The sequence below is a fragment of the Malaclemys terrapin genome, chromosome 1 (assembly GCF_027887155.1).
Source record: "Malaclemys terrapin pileata isolate rMalTer1 chromosome 1, rMalTer1.hap1, whole genome shotgun sequence".
In the NCBI taxonomy this organism is placed as follows: domain Eukaryota; kingdom Metazoa; phylum Chordata; order Testudines; family Emydidae; genus Malaclemys; species Malaclemys terrapin.
Window position 1 is genome coordinate 214,022,740 of NC_071505.1, and position 17,323 is coordinate 214,040,062.

General features: G+C 38.1%; 1 protein-coding gene across 3 annotated transcripts in view; it reads left to right on the forward strand.

The window, feature by feature from the left end:
- The window catches only part of BCLAF3 (BCLAF1 and THRAP3 family member 3), a 64,999-nt gene that overhangs the window by 28,272 nt on the left and 19,404 nt on the right, over nucleotides 1-17,323 (forward strand). For all 3 annotated transcript variants that reach the window (XR_008442524.1, XM_054006464.1, XM_054006451.1), the window contains exons 5-9: nucleotides 1,100-1,278; nucleotides 2,414-2,528; nucleotides 2,803-2,866; nucleotides 6,209-6,327; nucleotides 10,162-10,276. Coding sequence is in view for 2 of the 3 variants with exons in the window: in XM_054006464.1 (XP_053862439.1) it covers nucleotides 1,100-1,278; nucleotides 2,414-2,528; nucleotides 2,803-2,866; nucleotides 6,209-6,327; nucleotides 10,162-10,276 (592 nt within the window). In the remaining variant the exon portion in view is untranslated. The remainder of the gene's footprint in view (nucleotides 1-1,099; nucleotides 1,279-2,413; nucleotides 2,529-2,802; nucleotides 2,867-6,208; nucleotides 6,328-10,161; nucleotides 10,277-17,323) is intronic.

Sequence of the window (17,323 nt, forward strand, 5' to 3'; positions counted from 1 at the left end):
CAAGACAACACTACATTGATTGTCATTCATTTCACATTTGGAAGACACTTTTTGCATTCTTTTTTCATTTAAAAACAAAACAAAACAAAAAAAACCCAAACTTAATTTCTGCAGAAGTTGGTTGCTTAGGCCCGTTAATTTTCATTGGAAAGCTTCCTATTCTTCAGTGGCAAATAGGCAAACGGAATTTTCAAGACCTTCCAGGAACAGCTATGTCTGATGTAGTTCATTATTATTTAAATGTTGCTTCTGTTGCTTCTTGTTGGAAGAAAATAGAGAGTTGCCTTCCAAAAGCACAATAAAAAAAAATTCCAAAACATTTTTGTATTTTATGAAAAAGATGATAATGTGGAACACTTAGAGGTGTTCTGCATTTTGTATTTTCCTAAATAATGACTAAAGCATTCATTGTAAGGAGGGTAACAGAATAAGATTGTTAAAAGTATTGCTGGTCTCAAAATAGTTTGAGAAAATGCAGCAATTTTGAAGACCAACTTAATTTAGAAATTTTAAAACATACTGACAGAAACACCAGATACTTGCTTCTCCTTTGATGTATTAACCAATCAAGCTGGTTACTTGCAATAGTCAGCCACAAGACTTTTCAAAAATTAGATCATTGTTTGAGGGGGTAGGAGTGGGAGGGAATAGCCTATTCTACTGTTGGAAATCAATATAGTCCCTCTTTTCGAATATGGAGATACATCCTGCCGAGTTCCAAAATCACTCCAGACCTTCTGCTGGAACATATGCCTATAGTAATGGCTGTTTCTCAATACATGTTTTTCCTTTATTTTTATTTGATTATGTGGGTTCATTACATAATTTTAAATCTACAAATACATATAATCATTAAAAATCCAGTCCTAGCTCACGCCTAGTCTCCGTGCTATCCTCTCCTTCATCCCTCATTCAGTCGTCGTCTTCATGATCTGTGTTCCTCGCGTAGTGCTTGATTTAAAATGTGAAAAGGACTTTAATTTCTTTCCACCTTTCCCTAAGATGAAATTGTCTCTTGATCTACTCTTTATTTTATTTTTTTATTAATATTTCAGTATCTCTGAAAGTTACTAAATAAATGTATGCAAATTTATTTTAGGACTGCCTCTAGCCATACTATGGAGCGGCAGATGTCACATGATCTGGTTGCTGTTGGCAGGAAAAATGAAAATTTTCATCCAGTGTTTGAACACATGGAATCTGTAACACAAAATGTCGAGAACAACCCATCAAAAGAATTTACTCAAGAAATCATAACAATTATCCATCAAGTTAAAGGTGAATTATAATATTTTATGCTTGAACATATAAACTAGGGATGTGGTTAATTAAAATGTTTTTGTATCTACAAGAATACTCGCTATTTGAATACAAATAGAACAAGACAAGTAAAGCCTCATGCAGGTTTCTGAACAGTATGTGGGGTGGCTGTGGCCTTGGGTATGTTTGACAAGGAATGCTGATGTGAAGGTTTTGGTAGTCTAGCGTAGAGGAAATCTGGTGTGCCACTAAGGGTTCAGGAAGGGTTTAGCTAGAGGAGCGATCAAATTAAGCTGCTTGTCAAGAAAGAGTTGGGGTTCTGTCCTGAGTGAATGTGGGTAAGGGATACGCAGAGGGCTTGGCAGCCTGGAGAAGGTGGTAGGACATTGGGGCTCTTGATTGTTAAAGGTGGGGTTAGAAATTGACTGCTGGGACAAAAGTAGTCTCTTAATTGGTGGCCTCACTTGGTTACATAGTTTTTATATTAAGTAAAAATGGTCTTGATTTGCATTTCATTTACAGCCAAAACAAATACAAAGCTAGGGCCTCAATTCTATGTGGTAATCTATATGCATAAACTATTGCACCCATATGCATCCCATCTTGCAGTACCAGGGCTTATGTGTTGCAGTGGAGAGATACTGGTGCCTCTCATATAACTTTTCTTGGGAGGAAAGGAGTGAGATAAAATATACTTTTGTTTTATTCAAAATTAACTATAAGCAATTTACATTTTCTGCTCCTTTCATTTTTCAGTTTAACCTTATTAATTTTGTTGTAGTGCTACTTCTATGCAGTGCTGATTGTGACAACCCATAGGTACCAGTATTTAAATTATTATATTAACAGAGATGGTAAACCCTTACATTTCTTTATGTTGAGATTAATTTAATTGAAAAATGAAATGATTAAATCCATTGTTGCTAATATACTAAATATTAAAGTACTAGGATGGCTGCTTTAATATGTATGCAATTTGTTAAAGTACTAATCTTTCAGCAGTGTGAGTTAGGGTTGGATTTCAAGTGGGATTTATTTTGATTTAATGTCAGCGTTCAGTGTTATTTTGTACAGTTAATATTTTAATAGTATGGTTGTGCAATTGCAATACAAATGATAAAGTAATATTTTTGCATTTAATATATCTTCACAGCAAATTATTTTACATCATCTGACCTAACTTTAAATGAACGCTTCTCAAAAATTCAAGATAAACCAGTTGTAAATTTAAATGAAGTTAAAATATATTCAGATCCAGAAATTCACAGGTAAAGCATAAACTTTGTGCTATTATTTATATTGATTCAGCTATTTAATTGTTTCCATTATATTATACGTGCAGCTTAATGTGGAATATGAAATAAATGGAATTTTTCTTTCAGCATCTTTTAGTGGACTGTAAATTGCATAGCATGCAATTGTGTAGTATAATTATTTTTAAAATGGCCGTAATAACCATGGCTTTTTGTTTAAAGTGACCATTCTCTTCCATGTTTAAATGTGGCATACTCATTCTTGTATCATTTCGGTTTATTACTTCAGGAGAATTGATATATCTTTGGCAGAACTTCAGAATAAACTAGCTATGCCATGTGAATCTGGCCAGGTATGTTAATTTTTTGTTTTTTTATGGGGGGGGGAGAATAAGTTACAATGACAATCTGTTAGCACTTCTGTAATCCTTTTTTCATGCTCTTGTAACTCGTCCGTAACATTCCCATTAGTATACAAATACTGAACCATCAAGCAATTTTAAGATCATTTTAATTTTTTTCCACATTTTTTTTTTTTTTTGCACATAGATTTAGAAACTGAATCTTGACAGTCCAAGTATCGTGCATTTCCCTCCCCATTCAATAAGCAGGCAAATGTGTTCTGCGTTAACTGAAGTCTTTGAGTACTCATGCTATGCTTTGTGAACCCAGGACCATTTGAAAGCAGTTTAAATATTGAGCTGATGCCAGTTAACCCATGGATCCAGTGTTCCACCTGGGGTTATAAAAGGCTCTAACCTCCTTCCCCTCCTGCTAAACTAAATAGTTGTCCTGAGTACTTCTCTTTTTGTAGGCACAAGCAGCCTCAGCACTATTTACCTCAAACCAACTGTATTGTCAATGTACTTTAATGATTATAGTTGTATTTACATATTGTTTAAAAAATGTTAGGATCTAGTTAATGTGGATCCAGATAAGCACCCAGGCTTCAAGCACTGCACTGCATTTCACACTAGGTGCTTAAAGTGTTTGGGAAAAGGGCACCGACTTGAGGATACTTGGCTGGTGTTCTCTGATATCAGAACAAGATGCAAATAAGAAAAGTGGGACTAGGCCTTTCCATGTGGCACTCTATCTGAGGCTTTGGATCAACTGATCACAAGTACTTCAGTCTTTCTCCAAAGAGGAAAGACAAATGGGTTATAGCAGCCCATTCAGAGTCCCATAGTCCTCTATTCTCTGAGGTATCAAGACAATTTTGATGTAGTTGTTTCAAAGAAACATTCAAGAGGTAAGCCCTTGTTGCCAAGCTCAGGATTGTATGGAGAAGCACATTGCCTTTAAAGGTCTAATCCCCCAGTTCACCAGCCTGTTAACTTCTGTATGTTGAGCTAGGTTCTTAGTAGGCTTATGGCTACTCCTTTTGAATGTTGGGGAACTGTTCTCTACCTTTTCTTTCCAGAAAAGTTGTCTTCCTGATGGCTGAGTAAAATCCAGACTTTAATGGTGGACCCTTCTTGTTTAGTATTTTCCAAAGAGAAAGCAGTGCAGCATCCATAGTTAATATTTCTGGGTAAAGCGTAGTATCTGAGCATCATCTAAAACAGGGGTAGGCAACCTATGGCACACACGCCGAAGGCGGCACGTGAGCTGATTTTCAGTGGCACTCACACTGCCTGGGTCCTGGCCATTGGTTCAGGGTACTCTGCATTTTAATTTAATTTTAAATGAAGCTTCTTAAGCATTTTAAAAACCTTATTTACTTTACATACAACAATAGTTTAGTTATATATTATAGACTTATAGAAAGAGACCTTCTAAAAACGTTAAAATGTATTACTGGCACGCAAAATCTTAAATTAGAGTGAATAAATGAAGACTCGGCACACCACTTCTGAAAGGTTGCTGAACCCTGATCTAAAATGAAACATATATCTATATCTTCTGCTCAAAGCTTTATATCATGCTGAGAAAGGCTAGCTGAATAAATTAGATGTGAAAACAGACCTTTAAAAACTAAGCCATTTTGGAAGTAATCTTATTTGAGGACTTTGGTAACAAGATCAAAGGAGATGAGATCTCCATCTAGAGCAGTAGTTCTCAAACTTTTGTACTGGTGACCCCTTTCACATAGCAAGCCTCTTGAGTGTGGCCCCCTCTCCCCTTACAAATTAAAAACACTTTTTTATATATTTAACCCAATTATAAATGCTGGATGCAAATTGGGGTTTGGGGTGGAGACTGACAGCTCGTGACCCTCCATGTAATAACCTCGTGACTCCCTGGGGGGTCCCGACCCCCAGTTTGAGAATCCCTGATCTAGAGATTATCCAGATGGTTAAAGTAATGTGTCTGGATGTCACAGTTACCGGGTGAAGTTTGAGCCCCTTTAGTCCTTCTCAAGTACCCCCTAGGCGGCAGACATGGCTTCTTGCACCTCACTTTGTGTGGAACCAGGTACTTCAACTACTCTGGAACTGGGTCTATGGCTATCAGCTCCCCTGTTTCCCACCTGTGTTAATGTGGCAGGCCCAACTTTGGTACATGTCACCACTTTCTCTCAGGGGTCCTTTGACCAGTGAGGTAGCTATAGTGACTCCAAAACAGCTTTTTTCAAAACACAGCCCCCCATTTTTTATTCATTCACTAATGGTACAGAGCATACAGAGCAAAGGATAAACATAATACAAATTTACACGCATATTTCTCTTTACCTAACCCCTAATTGCAATCTTTCACATGTTTCAGCCAGCCCATTTATCTCCACTTCTGGGTTATGAGAACCGACTGCCACTACTTCAGTTTCTGCATTTCTCACTCTTTATGTCTCCTTGCTAGCCTGTCAGCTCTCATTGACTCCTGGGGCAGACCCTCTTAGCTCACCTGTACCCCCTTCCTTTTCTAGGCCCTGGGGTCTTGTAATGGTTGAGTGTTCCCTTTGACATCTCTCTCTTCTCAGCCCTGATAAAACATCTGAGTTGGGGCTGAGGAGCCTTCCCTTCGTGGCTATAAACCTGGCTATTGTGTTTGAGTGTTTGGTAGGGTGCTCATTATCTTGGCCATTGTAAATGCAGAGTCTCATGTGCCATATTCATTAAACACAGATATTTCCCACTTCATTATACCAGGCCTGAAAGCACCAAGAGGGACTTGGAACCCTTTCTAACAGAGGAGCCACCTTGCCAGTCTGTCATTAATGTACCTTTCTTTGTAAGGATCCCACTTGGAATTCCACTCATAGCTTAGTTTATTCAGTACTTTTTTTTCTCAACTCCATAGCCAAATAGGAGGGCAGGCCTGAGGTCTTTTAATTAAGTATTCTGCCCTCTTCCTGCTTGCTAATCTACTACAGTGCAAATTTACAGAGGTAACTACATGAAGGAGACTGGCAGCCTAAGTACCAGTAACTGAGTTCTGTGAATATTTTGTCTCCAACTGTACACTGACCCTTCTTCCCTGTTACTTTGAGATCTTGTAATTAGTAAAATGAAGCAGAGAGGATCAGCAGATAGTTGCAGAGCTGCGTTATTTATAACCAAGGTTTGAACTTTGTATCCATGGGTCAATGTGCATGCCAGCCTCCTACCCACACTCAGATGGTTACACTTCTTTAAAATGGTTTTGCAAGCACAAGACAAGCCACAGCACCTACTGTATGGATCAAGTAACCTGCCTTTAAATTGATTTTATATATCCAATATAATTTCAGTAAAATTTCCCTTCCTGTTACTTAGACTGTTGTGAGAGTTCTAGAAGATCCAAATGATCTACGGCATGATATAGAGAGGAGGAGAAAAGAGAGGCTGCAGAATGAAGATGAGAGAGTGTTTCACATAGACAGTGTAATTCAAAGGTAATCTACCTTTAGTGAATACATCTGTATACTGGAGTCTGTAGGGTCATCAGGAATTTTTTGCATCTGTTTTTAAGGTTGGTCCTTGAATTTTGAGTCTCAAAATCTAATTCCATTGAAATCCACTATAAACACACCTAGACTTTATTCTGTAGTAACAAAGAACAGCCTTGAAAGAGAGAACGGTTTAACTTTTAATAAAGGTGAACTGCAATGTGAAAATCAAAATTAAGCTTTGTGTCAAATGTTCCCATTGGCCAGGCTCTGGGAAGGAGGAAGGAATTGAATTCAAATAGATTTTTTTTAACCATTTAAAAATTCCCCTTTGTTGTAGAATTCTCTTGGAATTCTCTGGTTCGCTGACAGTATTCTGGAATGAATTGTTCTGTGCAACCATTGCTATTTGTGATGTCCCCATCTGGGATACTTTCAGTGAAGCAGGAAGTTCCAAGAGTATTCTAGAGATTTTTTTTTCAAAAGATTTAGTTACAGTTTATTATTGCACAGAGTGCCTCACACTGCTTGATTAATGGGGACATTCAGCACCGACCCTATAATTCAGGGGTCAGCAAACTTTGGCTCCCGAACCATCAGGATAAGCCGCTGGTGGGCCGAGATGTTTTGTTTACCTCAAGTGTCCACAGGCACGGAGGTAAACCTAAGTAAACAAAGCGTCCCGGCATGCCAGCTGCTTACCCTGACGGACCGGGACAGCAACTAGTGGGGAAATGTATTTTGGGGGTAGAATCTGGGGGTCGGGAGTAACCCCTGTGACCACCCCCACATGACCCTACTCCTAGCCCGAGACCTCCACGCTCTCCCCATCCCACCCCTTCACACCTTATCTGGGGAGGGCCAGGGGAGGATGTCTCTGGCCTGGCTGGAGCTGCTCCGGCAGGCTGGGCAGCGCGGCCGCAGCCTGCTCCGGTGGGCCAGACAGGGCGGCGTGGCCACAGCATGTTCCAGCGGACTGGGCCGGGTGGCACGGCCACAGCCTGCTCTGGGGGGTGGGCCGGCCGTCATGGCTGCAGCCTGCCAGCCCCGGAGCTGCAGCTGCTTCCTAGGCTGTGGGGAGAGCAGTGTGGCCAGAAGCGGAGAGACTCTGGCGCCGCCTCTTCCCTTCTGTCTCTGCTGGCTGTGCTGCCTCTCCTTGCTCCATCTGTTGGGCGGAGGGACTGTGTCCCACCTCTCCCTCTCTATACCCGTTCATAAGCCGACCCCCTTCTCTGGTGCTTCCCTTACTAAAAAAATTCAGCTTATGAACGAGTATAGATGGTACTTCACTGGTTAACCTTAAAAGATTCATCTGAATATACAGAGATGACTTCTTTGTACAGAAAAGAATAATTGTGGAGGAAACTGTCAAATTGTAATGAAATAGGGCTTGATTTGGTATGTCATAAACATACCAGTGCATATTTATTTTAAATACAAAGCCTATTACATAGTAAGTTGCAATACCTTCTGATTAGAAAACTAATTTGTGGCTTGGACTGGGTGCAGACTTAAGAAGGGGAGAAGGAACTAATTTCCTTTCCTTTGTCAGTTTGTAACATCGTCATTGTGTTTTCCTTTTTTTAAAAATTGACAAGAACTTTCATGGAAGATCATACAGAATATATTATGTAAGTGATTAGCTTGATTCACTGCTATTCAGTTCTCATCCAGTATATCTCAATGAGTGTCCTTGGAATTCATTTTATAACTATATATTTTCAAACAATAGAGATTTACATTTAAATGCTTTTAGGCCATACTGTAAATTCTTATTTAAAAGTAGATGCTAAGCAACTTGAATAGGCAAATGGAAATGGTCAGTTGTATAGTCCCAAAGCTAAATCTTGACTACTAGTGGCTGCTTCTTTTTATGGTGAATCTTTTCTTAGGTAGATGTTGACATTACTGCATTTGTGGTATACTAAATAAAAGAGAGTGAGTGGTATGGCCTGTTCAGGAAGGAGACCTAGGGGTATAATATCAGTAAGCATTCTTTTGTGTACTGCATAATGTCTGTTTGTTTTAATTTAGAGCTTTAAAAATGACAAAATTTGTATGGTTTTATTTAGAAGACTGTTTAGTGGTGCTTACATGAATGAGCTATGTTCTTTCTATCAGGAGAGAATATAAAAAGCATATTAAAGCAGCATTCCAGGTTTTATGCATTTGAAACTGCTAACCATAAACCCCAGTCTTATGTTTCAGGCAGTTATTCTTCAGCTTTATATTTAAACCTTATATAAGACACCAGTGTACAATTGTGAAATCTTCAAAAGTTGTAGGAAAAAATATTTTTTTGTGCAGGACCTAGAGAAGAAATGTAGTTTTTCTTCTTGCTCTTTGCAGCTTTGCTGCTTTTGGTGCCATGTAATGCTAAGGATTCTTCATAATTCATGCAGTGTTTCTTCATATCCTGCACTTTCATAGGTTAATAGATTTTTAGCCTAGAGAAGGGATCATTTGTGGTCTAATCTGACATGCATAACATTGGTCAAAACCAGATTTTTAAAATTCCACCTTCAAAATTTGTTCTTGGTCTTCTTAATCCAGGGTGCTAAGAGTATGTTGTATTCAGCAGTGGTTTTCAACTAAGGATACGGGGCCCACTGGGGGGCCACAAGCAGGTTTCAGGGGGTCCGCCAAAATAAACCAGAGAGCAGGGCCGGTGTTAGACTCACTGGGGCCTGGGGCTGAAGCCTGAGCCCCACTGCTGTGGGCTGAAGCCAAAGCTTGAGCAACTTAGCTTTGCGGGCCCCCGTGATGTGGGGCCCCAGGCAATGCCCTGCTTGCTACCCCCTAATGCCAGCCAGGACTTTTAATCTACTGGATATGCAGAAAAAGAGTTGTTGCAGAACAGGCGGGCTGTGGAGTTTTTATAGCATGGTGGTGGGGCTCAGAAAGAAAAAGGTTGAGAAACCCTGGCATTCAGTATTTGAGTACATGACTTTCAATGGGACTTAGCCTAAGTGATTTAGGAATGCATGTCTACACTACAGCTTATGTCAGTATAATTTATGTCGCTCAGGGGTGTGAATAAACCACTCCCTGAGAGACATAAGTTACACCGACATAAGTGCCAATGTGGACAGCACTATGTTGGTGGAGAGTTTCTCCCACCGACACAGCTTCTGCAGCTCATGGAGGTGGTTTTATTATGCCAACGGGAGAGCTCTCTCCTGTTGGCATAGAGCATCTTCACCAGATGCGCTGCAGCAGCGCCGCTGTATCAGTGCTGCTGCAGTGCTGTACTGTGTGGACAGGCCCTTACATGCTTTTGAAAATCCTTTCAATGGTACATAAATAGAGGCTGGATGTCATACTGTGTACTGAATGTGGTATGAAGAATAAACTTGTGATCTTTAGCTCCAAAAATGCAGACTACTTCTTCCATTTGAAATAATAGAACTCTCCATTTTATAAGAACACTAAGACATAGAGCTATGTTGGACAGCCACACTAGGCTGAGACAAGTTTCAAGCTGTAAAATTAATTAAAAGTAGGTCTAACATATTCCAGCCAGCAGAGGGCAGGGATAGCCAAGCACATGCATCGTTGAATCATTTGTACATTTGTACAAAGATTTTCAGTTGTATGATGAGGATTTAGCTGAGAATCACCAGCTTGTCTGTTTATTAATCTGTGTACCAGAATGCAATGATAATTTCATTTAACTTTGGTTTCGACAGTGAAAATGGACCACTAGTAATTTGTCAATTAATGTGCCAGTTTAACATATTTTTTAATACTTGTGCATAATTTAAATTTTTAAAATAGCTTAATTTTGAAATATTGATGGCTTAGTTTTCATTCCTTTTTTTATTTTCTGTATCCAATCAGGAATGAGCACAACGGTAGCTTTTCAAAATTACAGAACTCTCAAATTGATGGATTCCAAAAACCTATAAGATTCCTAAAACCACCTTTCAGGAAATTTATTAGGAAACCTCACATGGTAAGTTGAAGTGAAATAGATCCCTTTCCTTGCTTTTCTCTTCTCTTTCCCTTATACTCTTATTTAAAATTTTACTGTGTTGGCTGGGCTGACATGAATTTTAAGTCTCTTGATCCCTTGTCATGTTAAGTTTCAAAAGATGATTTGTTGCATCATAAAATTTACCTCGGTTAAATTACATCTAAATAGTACTAAAGTTTACTGGTCATGGGTAAACTCTGCTGCATCTGAACTTTATCAAATGTTACAACTGTTACATAGTATACAAAAAGGTATTGGCTTGCATGAATGATTTAAATCTTGATTTTTTTCTGCTTCTTGATGCCTATGTACCACTCCTAAGCAACTTGTACTGTCTCTTTATTTCCCTGGCATGGAGATGGTTATTGGGAATCGGAACACTGTTTGATTTAGACTTGGAACTATTTACAGTGGAGTCAAAACATTTTCAGGATAGTCAAGAAATGGGGAGATCAGTTTCTAACACAGGATAATGAGAGCAGGTCACTGTAATTCTGGGTGCTGAATGACTTTGCAATTTCAATAGATCATGGGGAACTATTAAATTAAAACTTGGATTGATTGCAGCCTGTATTCAAGAAATTTGGTGATGCACTACATTTTCCCTTACTTCATAAAATACTCCCACCTAAAGCACAGATCAAAGGAGTTATTACTGAATGACTCATCTGAAGTAAAATGTAATAGTTTTGGATGAAGAACACAGGAACAGAGTGCCAGCCCACACACTCCAGTGGCTGACCAAAGGACAAAGTGCACATCTTGCTTAAATTAAGTACCCTCCTCTGCAGAGAGATTATCTTTTAGTTACTAGAAAGATTCTAGGAAATGCATAAGAAAAAAAAAATCAGGGAATAGAAATAATTGGACATACTTAAAATTCATGTAGTGAAAAAGCTCATGTTACTCTAGATCAGTGTTTCCCGAGGGCGAACTGGCCGCCTCTTCCTGCAGCCCTCATTGGCCTGGAGCAGCGAACCGCAGCTAGTGGGAGCTGCGATCGTCCGAACCTGCGGATGGGGCAGGTAAACAAACCGGCCCGGCCCGCCAGGGGCTTTCCCTACACATGCGGCGTCCCGAGTTTGGGAAACACTGCTCTACATTTTTAATTCACCAAATTTAGATGGGGCCTTTACTGGCACCTCCATAATGAGTCTTTTTTTAAAATAAAATTTGTACATTAAACTGGGCAAAATGATTACCGCGGGTCCAGTGCTGACCTGCAATAATTAGAAATAAATGCATGTTCCCTCTGGACAATTTCTCTATAAATAGATTTAGTCTGTTTTTAAGTGTTTACTAAGGACTGGTCTACATTGGGAACTTGCATCGGTATAGCTATGTCTCTCAGGGATGTGAAAAATCCACATCCCTGAGTTACCCCCAGTGTAGATCACACTAGGTATATGGAAGAATTCTTCTGTCGACCTAGGTACCTCCTCTCAGAGAGATGGATTAACTATATCAGTGGGAGAACTTCTCCCGTCAGCATAAGTAGTGTCTACATTGAAGTGCCACAGGGGTGCAGCTGCAGCCATGCCACTATAACTGTTTGGGTATTGAAATACCCTCAGATAAATGAGTGACTGTAAGCTAACAGAGTTAGATAAGCAAAGGCACGCAGAGAAACTTTTGTTGAAATAAGTACAGTGTAAATTAGAACTAAAGCTTCAACTTCCTGAGTTTTCAAGGGACTGTTTTGGTGCATGCAGAATAAATAAAATAAACTAGATAGGAGACATGTAATTTGTGGTCTTTCTTATTTAATGTCTTGACACATTTAGTCAGTATTTTAATGTCAAACTTCCATGGGTTCATCAAACTTTTCCTTAGTCTACCAAAGTTTGTTTTTATTATCCACAATTTGTTCACCAACACTGAAATGCAGTTGCTTTGGGGATGTAATATGGCAACTCTCTAACAGCTCTGACAATGCTACAGAACAATTTAGGACAGGACGTGAATAATACTTCATTCAGAACTAAAATCGAAATTATGCATTTGAAACTGTGAGAGCCCGGCTTAGCGGTTAACAGACTCAATGCAAATCAGAAGGGAGTCGGTTCGAAGTGGGAACTGAGTTAATGCATTGTGTCTACTAAGGGTGCAGTGAAAACTTTTGCCTGACATTTAACAGGAAACTGCAAACAAGGGAGTTCTTGGACAGCAGAAAATGCCTTTGCCTTGACACTTACAAGTTCCAGCAATGAAGAGTTGCTGAGTAAGAAGCAACGGCAGCTATGAAAGAACAGCTACTGAATAATGCAGGGCATCCTGAAGAGGAGAGAGCCAGCCATGTGCTAGCCAGTTTGAAGACAAGATTCTTGCCTCAGAGTTGACAATGAATATGTCAGCAAAAATTAGAATGAGTTAGTGCTAGCCAAATGTTTTAAAGAGATTAAAAGGGCTTTTAGGGACAGCACTAGAACATTTCTTACCAGTGTTTATTAGTCAGAGCTCCCAGTTGTGACAGATTAGCAGATGAGCATCCCTTTTTGCCCTTGTCTTGCCCTGGCACACTTGTGCTTCCTTTCTCCGTCTATCTTCTCTTTTCTTCTGTATTGTTTTTTGCCTTTTCAAAAATGTTTCTTTTCATTTTGCTCCCTCTTACTATTTCCCCACTCACTATATACGGCTAAGATAGCCATTCATGGGGTGTATCATGGGCTGGGCTGGCAGATATTGTAGTTGAGCTGAGTGCCAGGGGAGAAGAACCTTGCCTGATAGGCTGTAGCTTAAGCCTGATCTCTGTAAAAGTGAGCATCTATCACAGAATTACAGGCTGTAGCAGGAGCAGGGTGGTAAGATTGTTTTCAAGGAGCCACTTGTAGCTTTACCTTAAGAGTAATTTTTCAGTGTGCTTTAAGGTAGATCCAGAGCCATATAACTTTCTCAGCATCCACTACTCTTTGGCCTTGATCTCCTAGAGTAGTCTGGTATCTCTTGGGTTGAAAAGTACTGCAGTAGAGAAGAGTGAAAGCAGCTATTTAAAGAACTGAATGAAAATAAAGATCCCAAAATAGCTCTAATATTAAACTCCTTTCAAAAAGATCTGCCTTCAAGAAAACCTGAGAAGCTTACACAAATAGAAAGTGAGACAATGTTATACACATTCTTGACAAAAAGCAAGTAAGGAAATAAAGTACATTAAATATGAATACAAAGATCATCCAGTCTGCATAATATATATTCTGTGCTCTTAAGGGAATTTGTAAAACTCATGAATTACATATTTCTGAAATGTCATGAAAACTGGATATGTGCCAGATCATTAGAAAAAGCAAAGGCAGTATTGGTCTTCAAAATGAAGAGTGATCCTAGCAATTAATTTACTATCAATTCTATCTCTAATAAAATATAGAAGAAATTTTAAGAAAAAATCACTATGTATCAAGAGAAGAACAAAATCATGGGCAGTAAGCAGCATAGAAATCTATCCACTAAAAATTTGACAAATATTCTTCATTGCTAATTTATCAAGTCACTCAAAAAGTAGGGAAAGGGAATTTGGAAGATTAATATTTGAATCTTAGTAAAGCATTAGTAACTCACAGAATCCTGCTACCAAAACAAATTCATGTGGCCTTGGATATGAATATTGTTGCATGGATTCAAAACTGGAGGCAGGACCATTTTTTTAAAAAAAAATACAATATTAAATAGCAGTGTGTCAGATTTGAAGGAGATATTTTGTGGAATCCCACAGATGTTGATTCAGTTCAGGTCCAGTCTAACCAAATATCTTCATAAATGATCTAGAACTGTGCCTATGTTAATGACACTAATAAAAAGTTGTACTTGGTGAATGGGCAGTTGCAAATAGCCACAAGAGAAGAAGAGATAATAGGTAAATAATATGATAATGAAGTGACCTAGAGAGATTAAAAAAATAGAAAATAATTCAATGAGATTCAGCTTGGAAAAATGCATGTAGATATACAGACAGGAAATGCAGATATGGGAGGGAGAAACCTGAAATGTGGAGAGTTAGGGGTTTGTGAAAAGTAAATTAAACATGATATCATATTGCACTATGGGAGTAAAATAGGCCAATATCTTTGAGCTGTGTAACTTGAGATCATATTATGGAATAATAAGTTATTACCAAAGGTCAGAGTGGAGGGGTATGTGTGCAGGGTGCAGTGATTGTATTTTACTATAGCTCTGCCCACAGTCATAAAATGGTTTATAGCCTGAATTTAATCTAAAAATGTAAAAGGTGCTAAAAATTTGTGAAATCAAATTAATCCTAAAATTGTGTCGTGTCCCATGTAATAAGAAACTAAACCTTAAATAAATCCCAAACTGCAACAGATAAATTACATCCAGATTAATCTTTTTAGTTGGCTCAATTTTGGTGCTGATTAGGGAATTCATCCTGGATTCTGTGGAAGAACTGTAGTAGTTTAGCATAATATTAGCAAAATCATAAAATTTAGGGGAACAAGTGGAATGAACGTCTGGCTAGCCTTTATGTTTGGGGTGTTCAACATGCAATCATAAGGCATATGCTTTTTAAGTGACAAAACGCAATTGTAACCACTCCTCTTTTAAGTGTATTCGTTTTTGTTGACACGTAACTATACAACGAGAAGACTGTACCAGAGGGGCAGGTTTCCAAGGGCAAGCATGACCAGTAGGCAAGGCTCTATGAATAGCATTTTAAAAAGAATATTTAAATAAGGACCGAAATAAATCCCTGAAGTTATTTAAAATTATATTTTAAATTAGATTGGACATCCAGTTTTTATGGTGTTGTGTAGATATTTCTGCTTAATTTTTGTTTGTTCAGTATTTAAAATACTCTGTGGTTAAATCATGCTTGTCTGGCTCTTTGATTAAATGGTTGGTTCAGGTGCATCGTACACAGACATTAAAGAAGCAACTGATATTTGAAAGATTTAAATCTGAGTGGCAGGTCATACCAGATATTAAGATCCTGCATGACATGAAACCTGAGAGTATGTTGTGGTTTTATATATAAAAATAATAAAATGATCGTCCTTGATACAACTGAAATACTACTAGAAAGTTGATGTAAGCTCAATTTTGTTGCCATAATTTGATTATTGTTGTTAAATGGACAATGTCTGGTAGTTTGGGTCCAAAATTTAACATTGTTGCCATACTAGATCAGATATGTGGACCATTTAGTCCAGTATAGTGTCTCCTGACAGTAGCCCCACACTGTAGTTTCAGAGGAAGGTGCAAGATACCTTATAGTAGGCAGGTGCAAGGTAATCTTTCCTTCATGTTAATACCTAATAGTTACAGGTTGGTTTAAACCATGAAACATAATTTTTTATCTCCCTTCCAATACACTTTTTGTTAGCATTAACTACTAGAACTCTAGATATTCTAGTTATCCATGTAGCAGACTCTTTGAATCTTTGTACGTCTTGGCTTCAATGAGTTCCATTCTTTAATTACGTATTTTGTTTAAAAACAAACAAAAAAATGTTGACACCTTTTGATTTCATTAAATACCCCTGTATTCTTGTATTATGAGACAGGAAGAACAGAAGCTCATGATGTACCTTCTCTATGCCACTCATTTTATATACTATTATCATGTTGCCTTTTATTAATCTCCTTTCTAAGGTATACAGTCCCATTCTCTTCAATCTCTCTTCATAAGATTTTTTCCATGCCCTCAATCATTTTTGTCTTCTTCTGAACCCCTTCTAATTCTGTAATAATATCCTTTGAGATGGGGTAACCAGTGAACACAATATTGCAGATGAGGCTGTACCATTATAATATTTTCCATAATATTCCCTATCCCATTCCTTATGCATCCTTGTTTGCTCAATATGCAGCTGCAGAGGTCTTCACAGTGATGCCCAAGTCCCTTTCCTGAGTTGGCACAGTTAATTTAGAAACCTATCCGGTGTAGGAGTAGCTTAAATTTACCCCTTCAGTGTGCATTTCTTTGAATTTATCATGACTGAACTTCATCTGCCCATTCACTTGTCTTGGGTTAACTCTCTGAATTCTTGTCTAGAATTGACTAACCTAAATAACTTTGCCACCTGCAAATTTTGTCACTTCACTGCTCACCTTTCTTTCTAGATTATTAATAAATATATTAAACAACACCAGATTTAATACAGTACCTTCAGGCACCCCACTCTACCTTTTGCCATGATGAAAACTGGCCACTTATTCTTACTTTGTTTCCTGACTCTTAGCCAGTTTTTGTTCTCTGACAATACTTTGCCTTTCATTCCATGCCTATCTAGTTTCTGTAATCTCCTGTGAGAGATCTTGTAAAGGCCTTTTGAAAGACTAAATTTTCAACTGATTCTCTTAGCCACCCCTTTATTTCTGTTTAAAACAAACTAAATTAATAAAACACTTTCATGATTATCTTTAAATTCAAATAAACTTGTCACTGAATTTAAAACATTTTTCTGCAATATTTGCAACCTAAAAAGTAACTAGTGCATGAGACCCAGACATAGAAACTGTCAATTTTTGTTTTTATTATTCAAGTTGAGTGAAGAGTAAAAATCTAGCCTAAATGAAGAGAGAGAGAATAAATTCAATTTTAATTTTGTCTATTCTTAATAATGTAAGCTATCACTTAACACAAGCAAGACCCCTTTAAATTATTAAATACTTATTCTTTAAAAATGATCTTCAGCTAGCTTTTTCAACTAATCTTGTTCTATTTCCGTTCATTATAATTAAGCAGCAGTAAGAAACAACTGGTTGCATAATCTGTTAATAATAATTTGATATCTAGGCACATGGCTGAAATCCCAGGCACAATGCTGTTAACTGCAAATGTATCATTATTAGACTGTAAGACATTCTGGAATGTTGTATAGATCAGTGGCTTTCAACCTTTCCAGACTACTATACCCGTTTCAGGAGTCTAATTTGTCTTGGGTACCCCAGATTTCACACTCACTTAAAAACTACTTGCTTACAAAATCAGACATAAACATACAAAAGTGTCAAGGTAATAGTTATGGGGGAGTCGATCATTAGAAACATAGATAGCTGGGTTTGCGATGACTG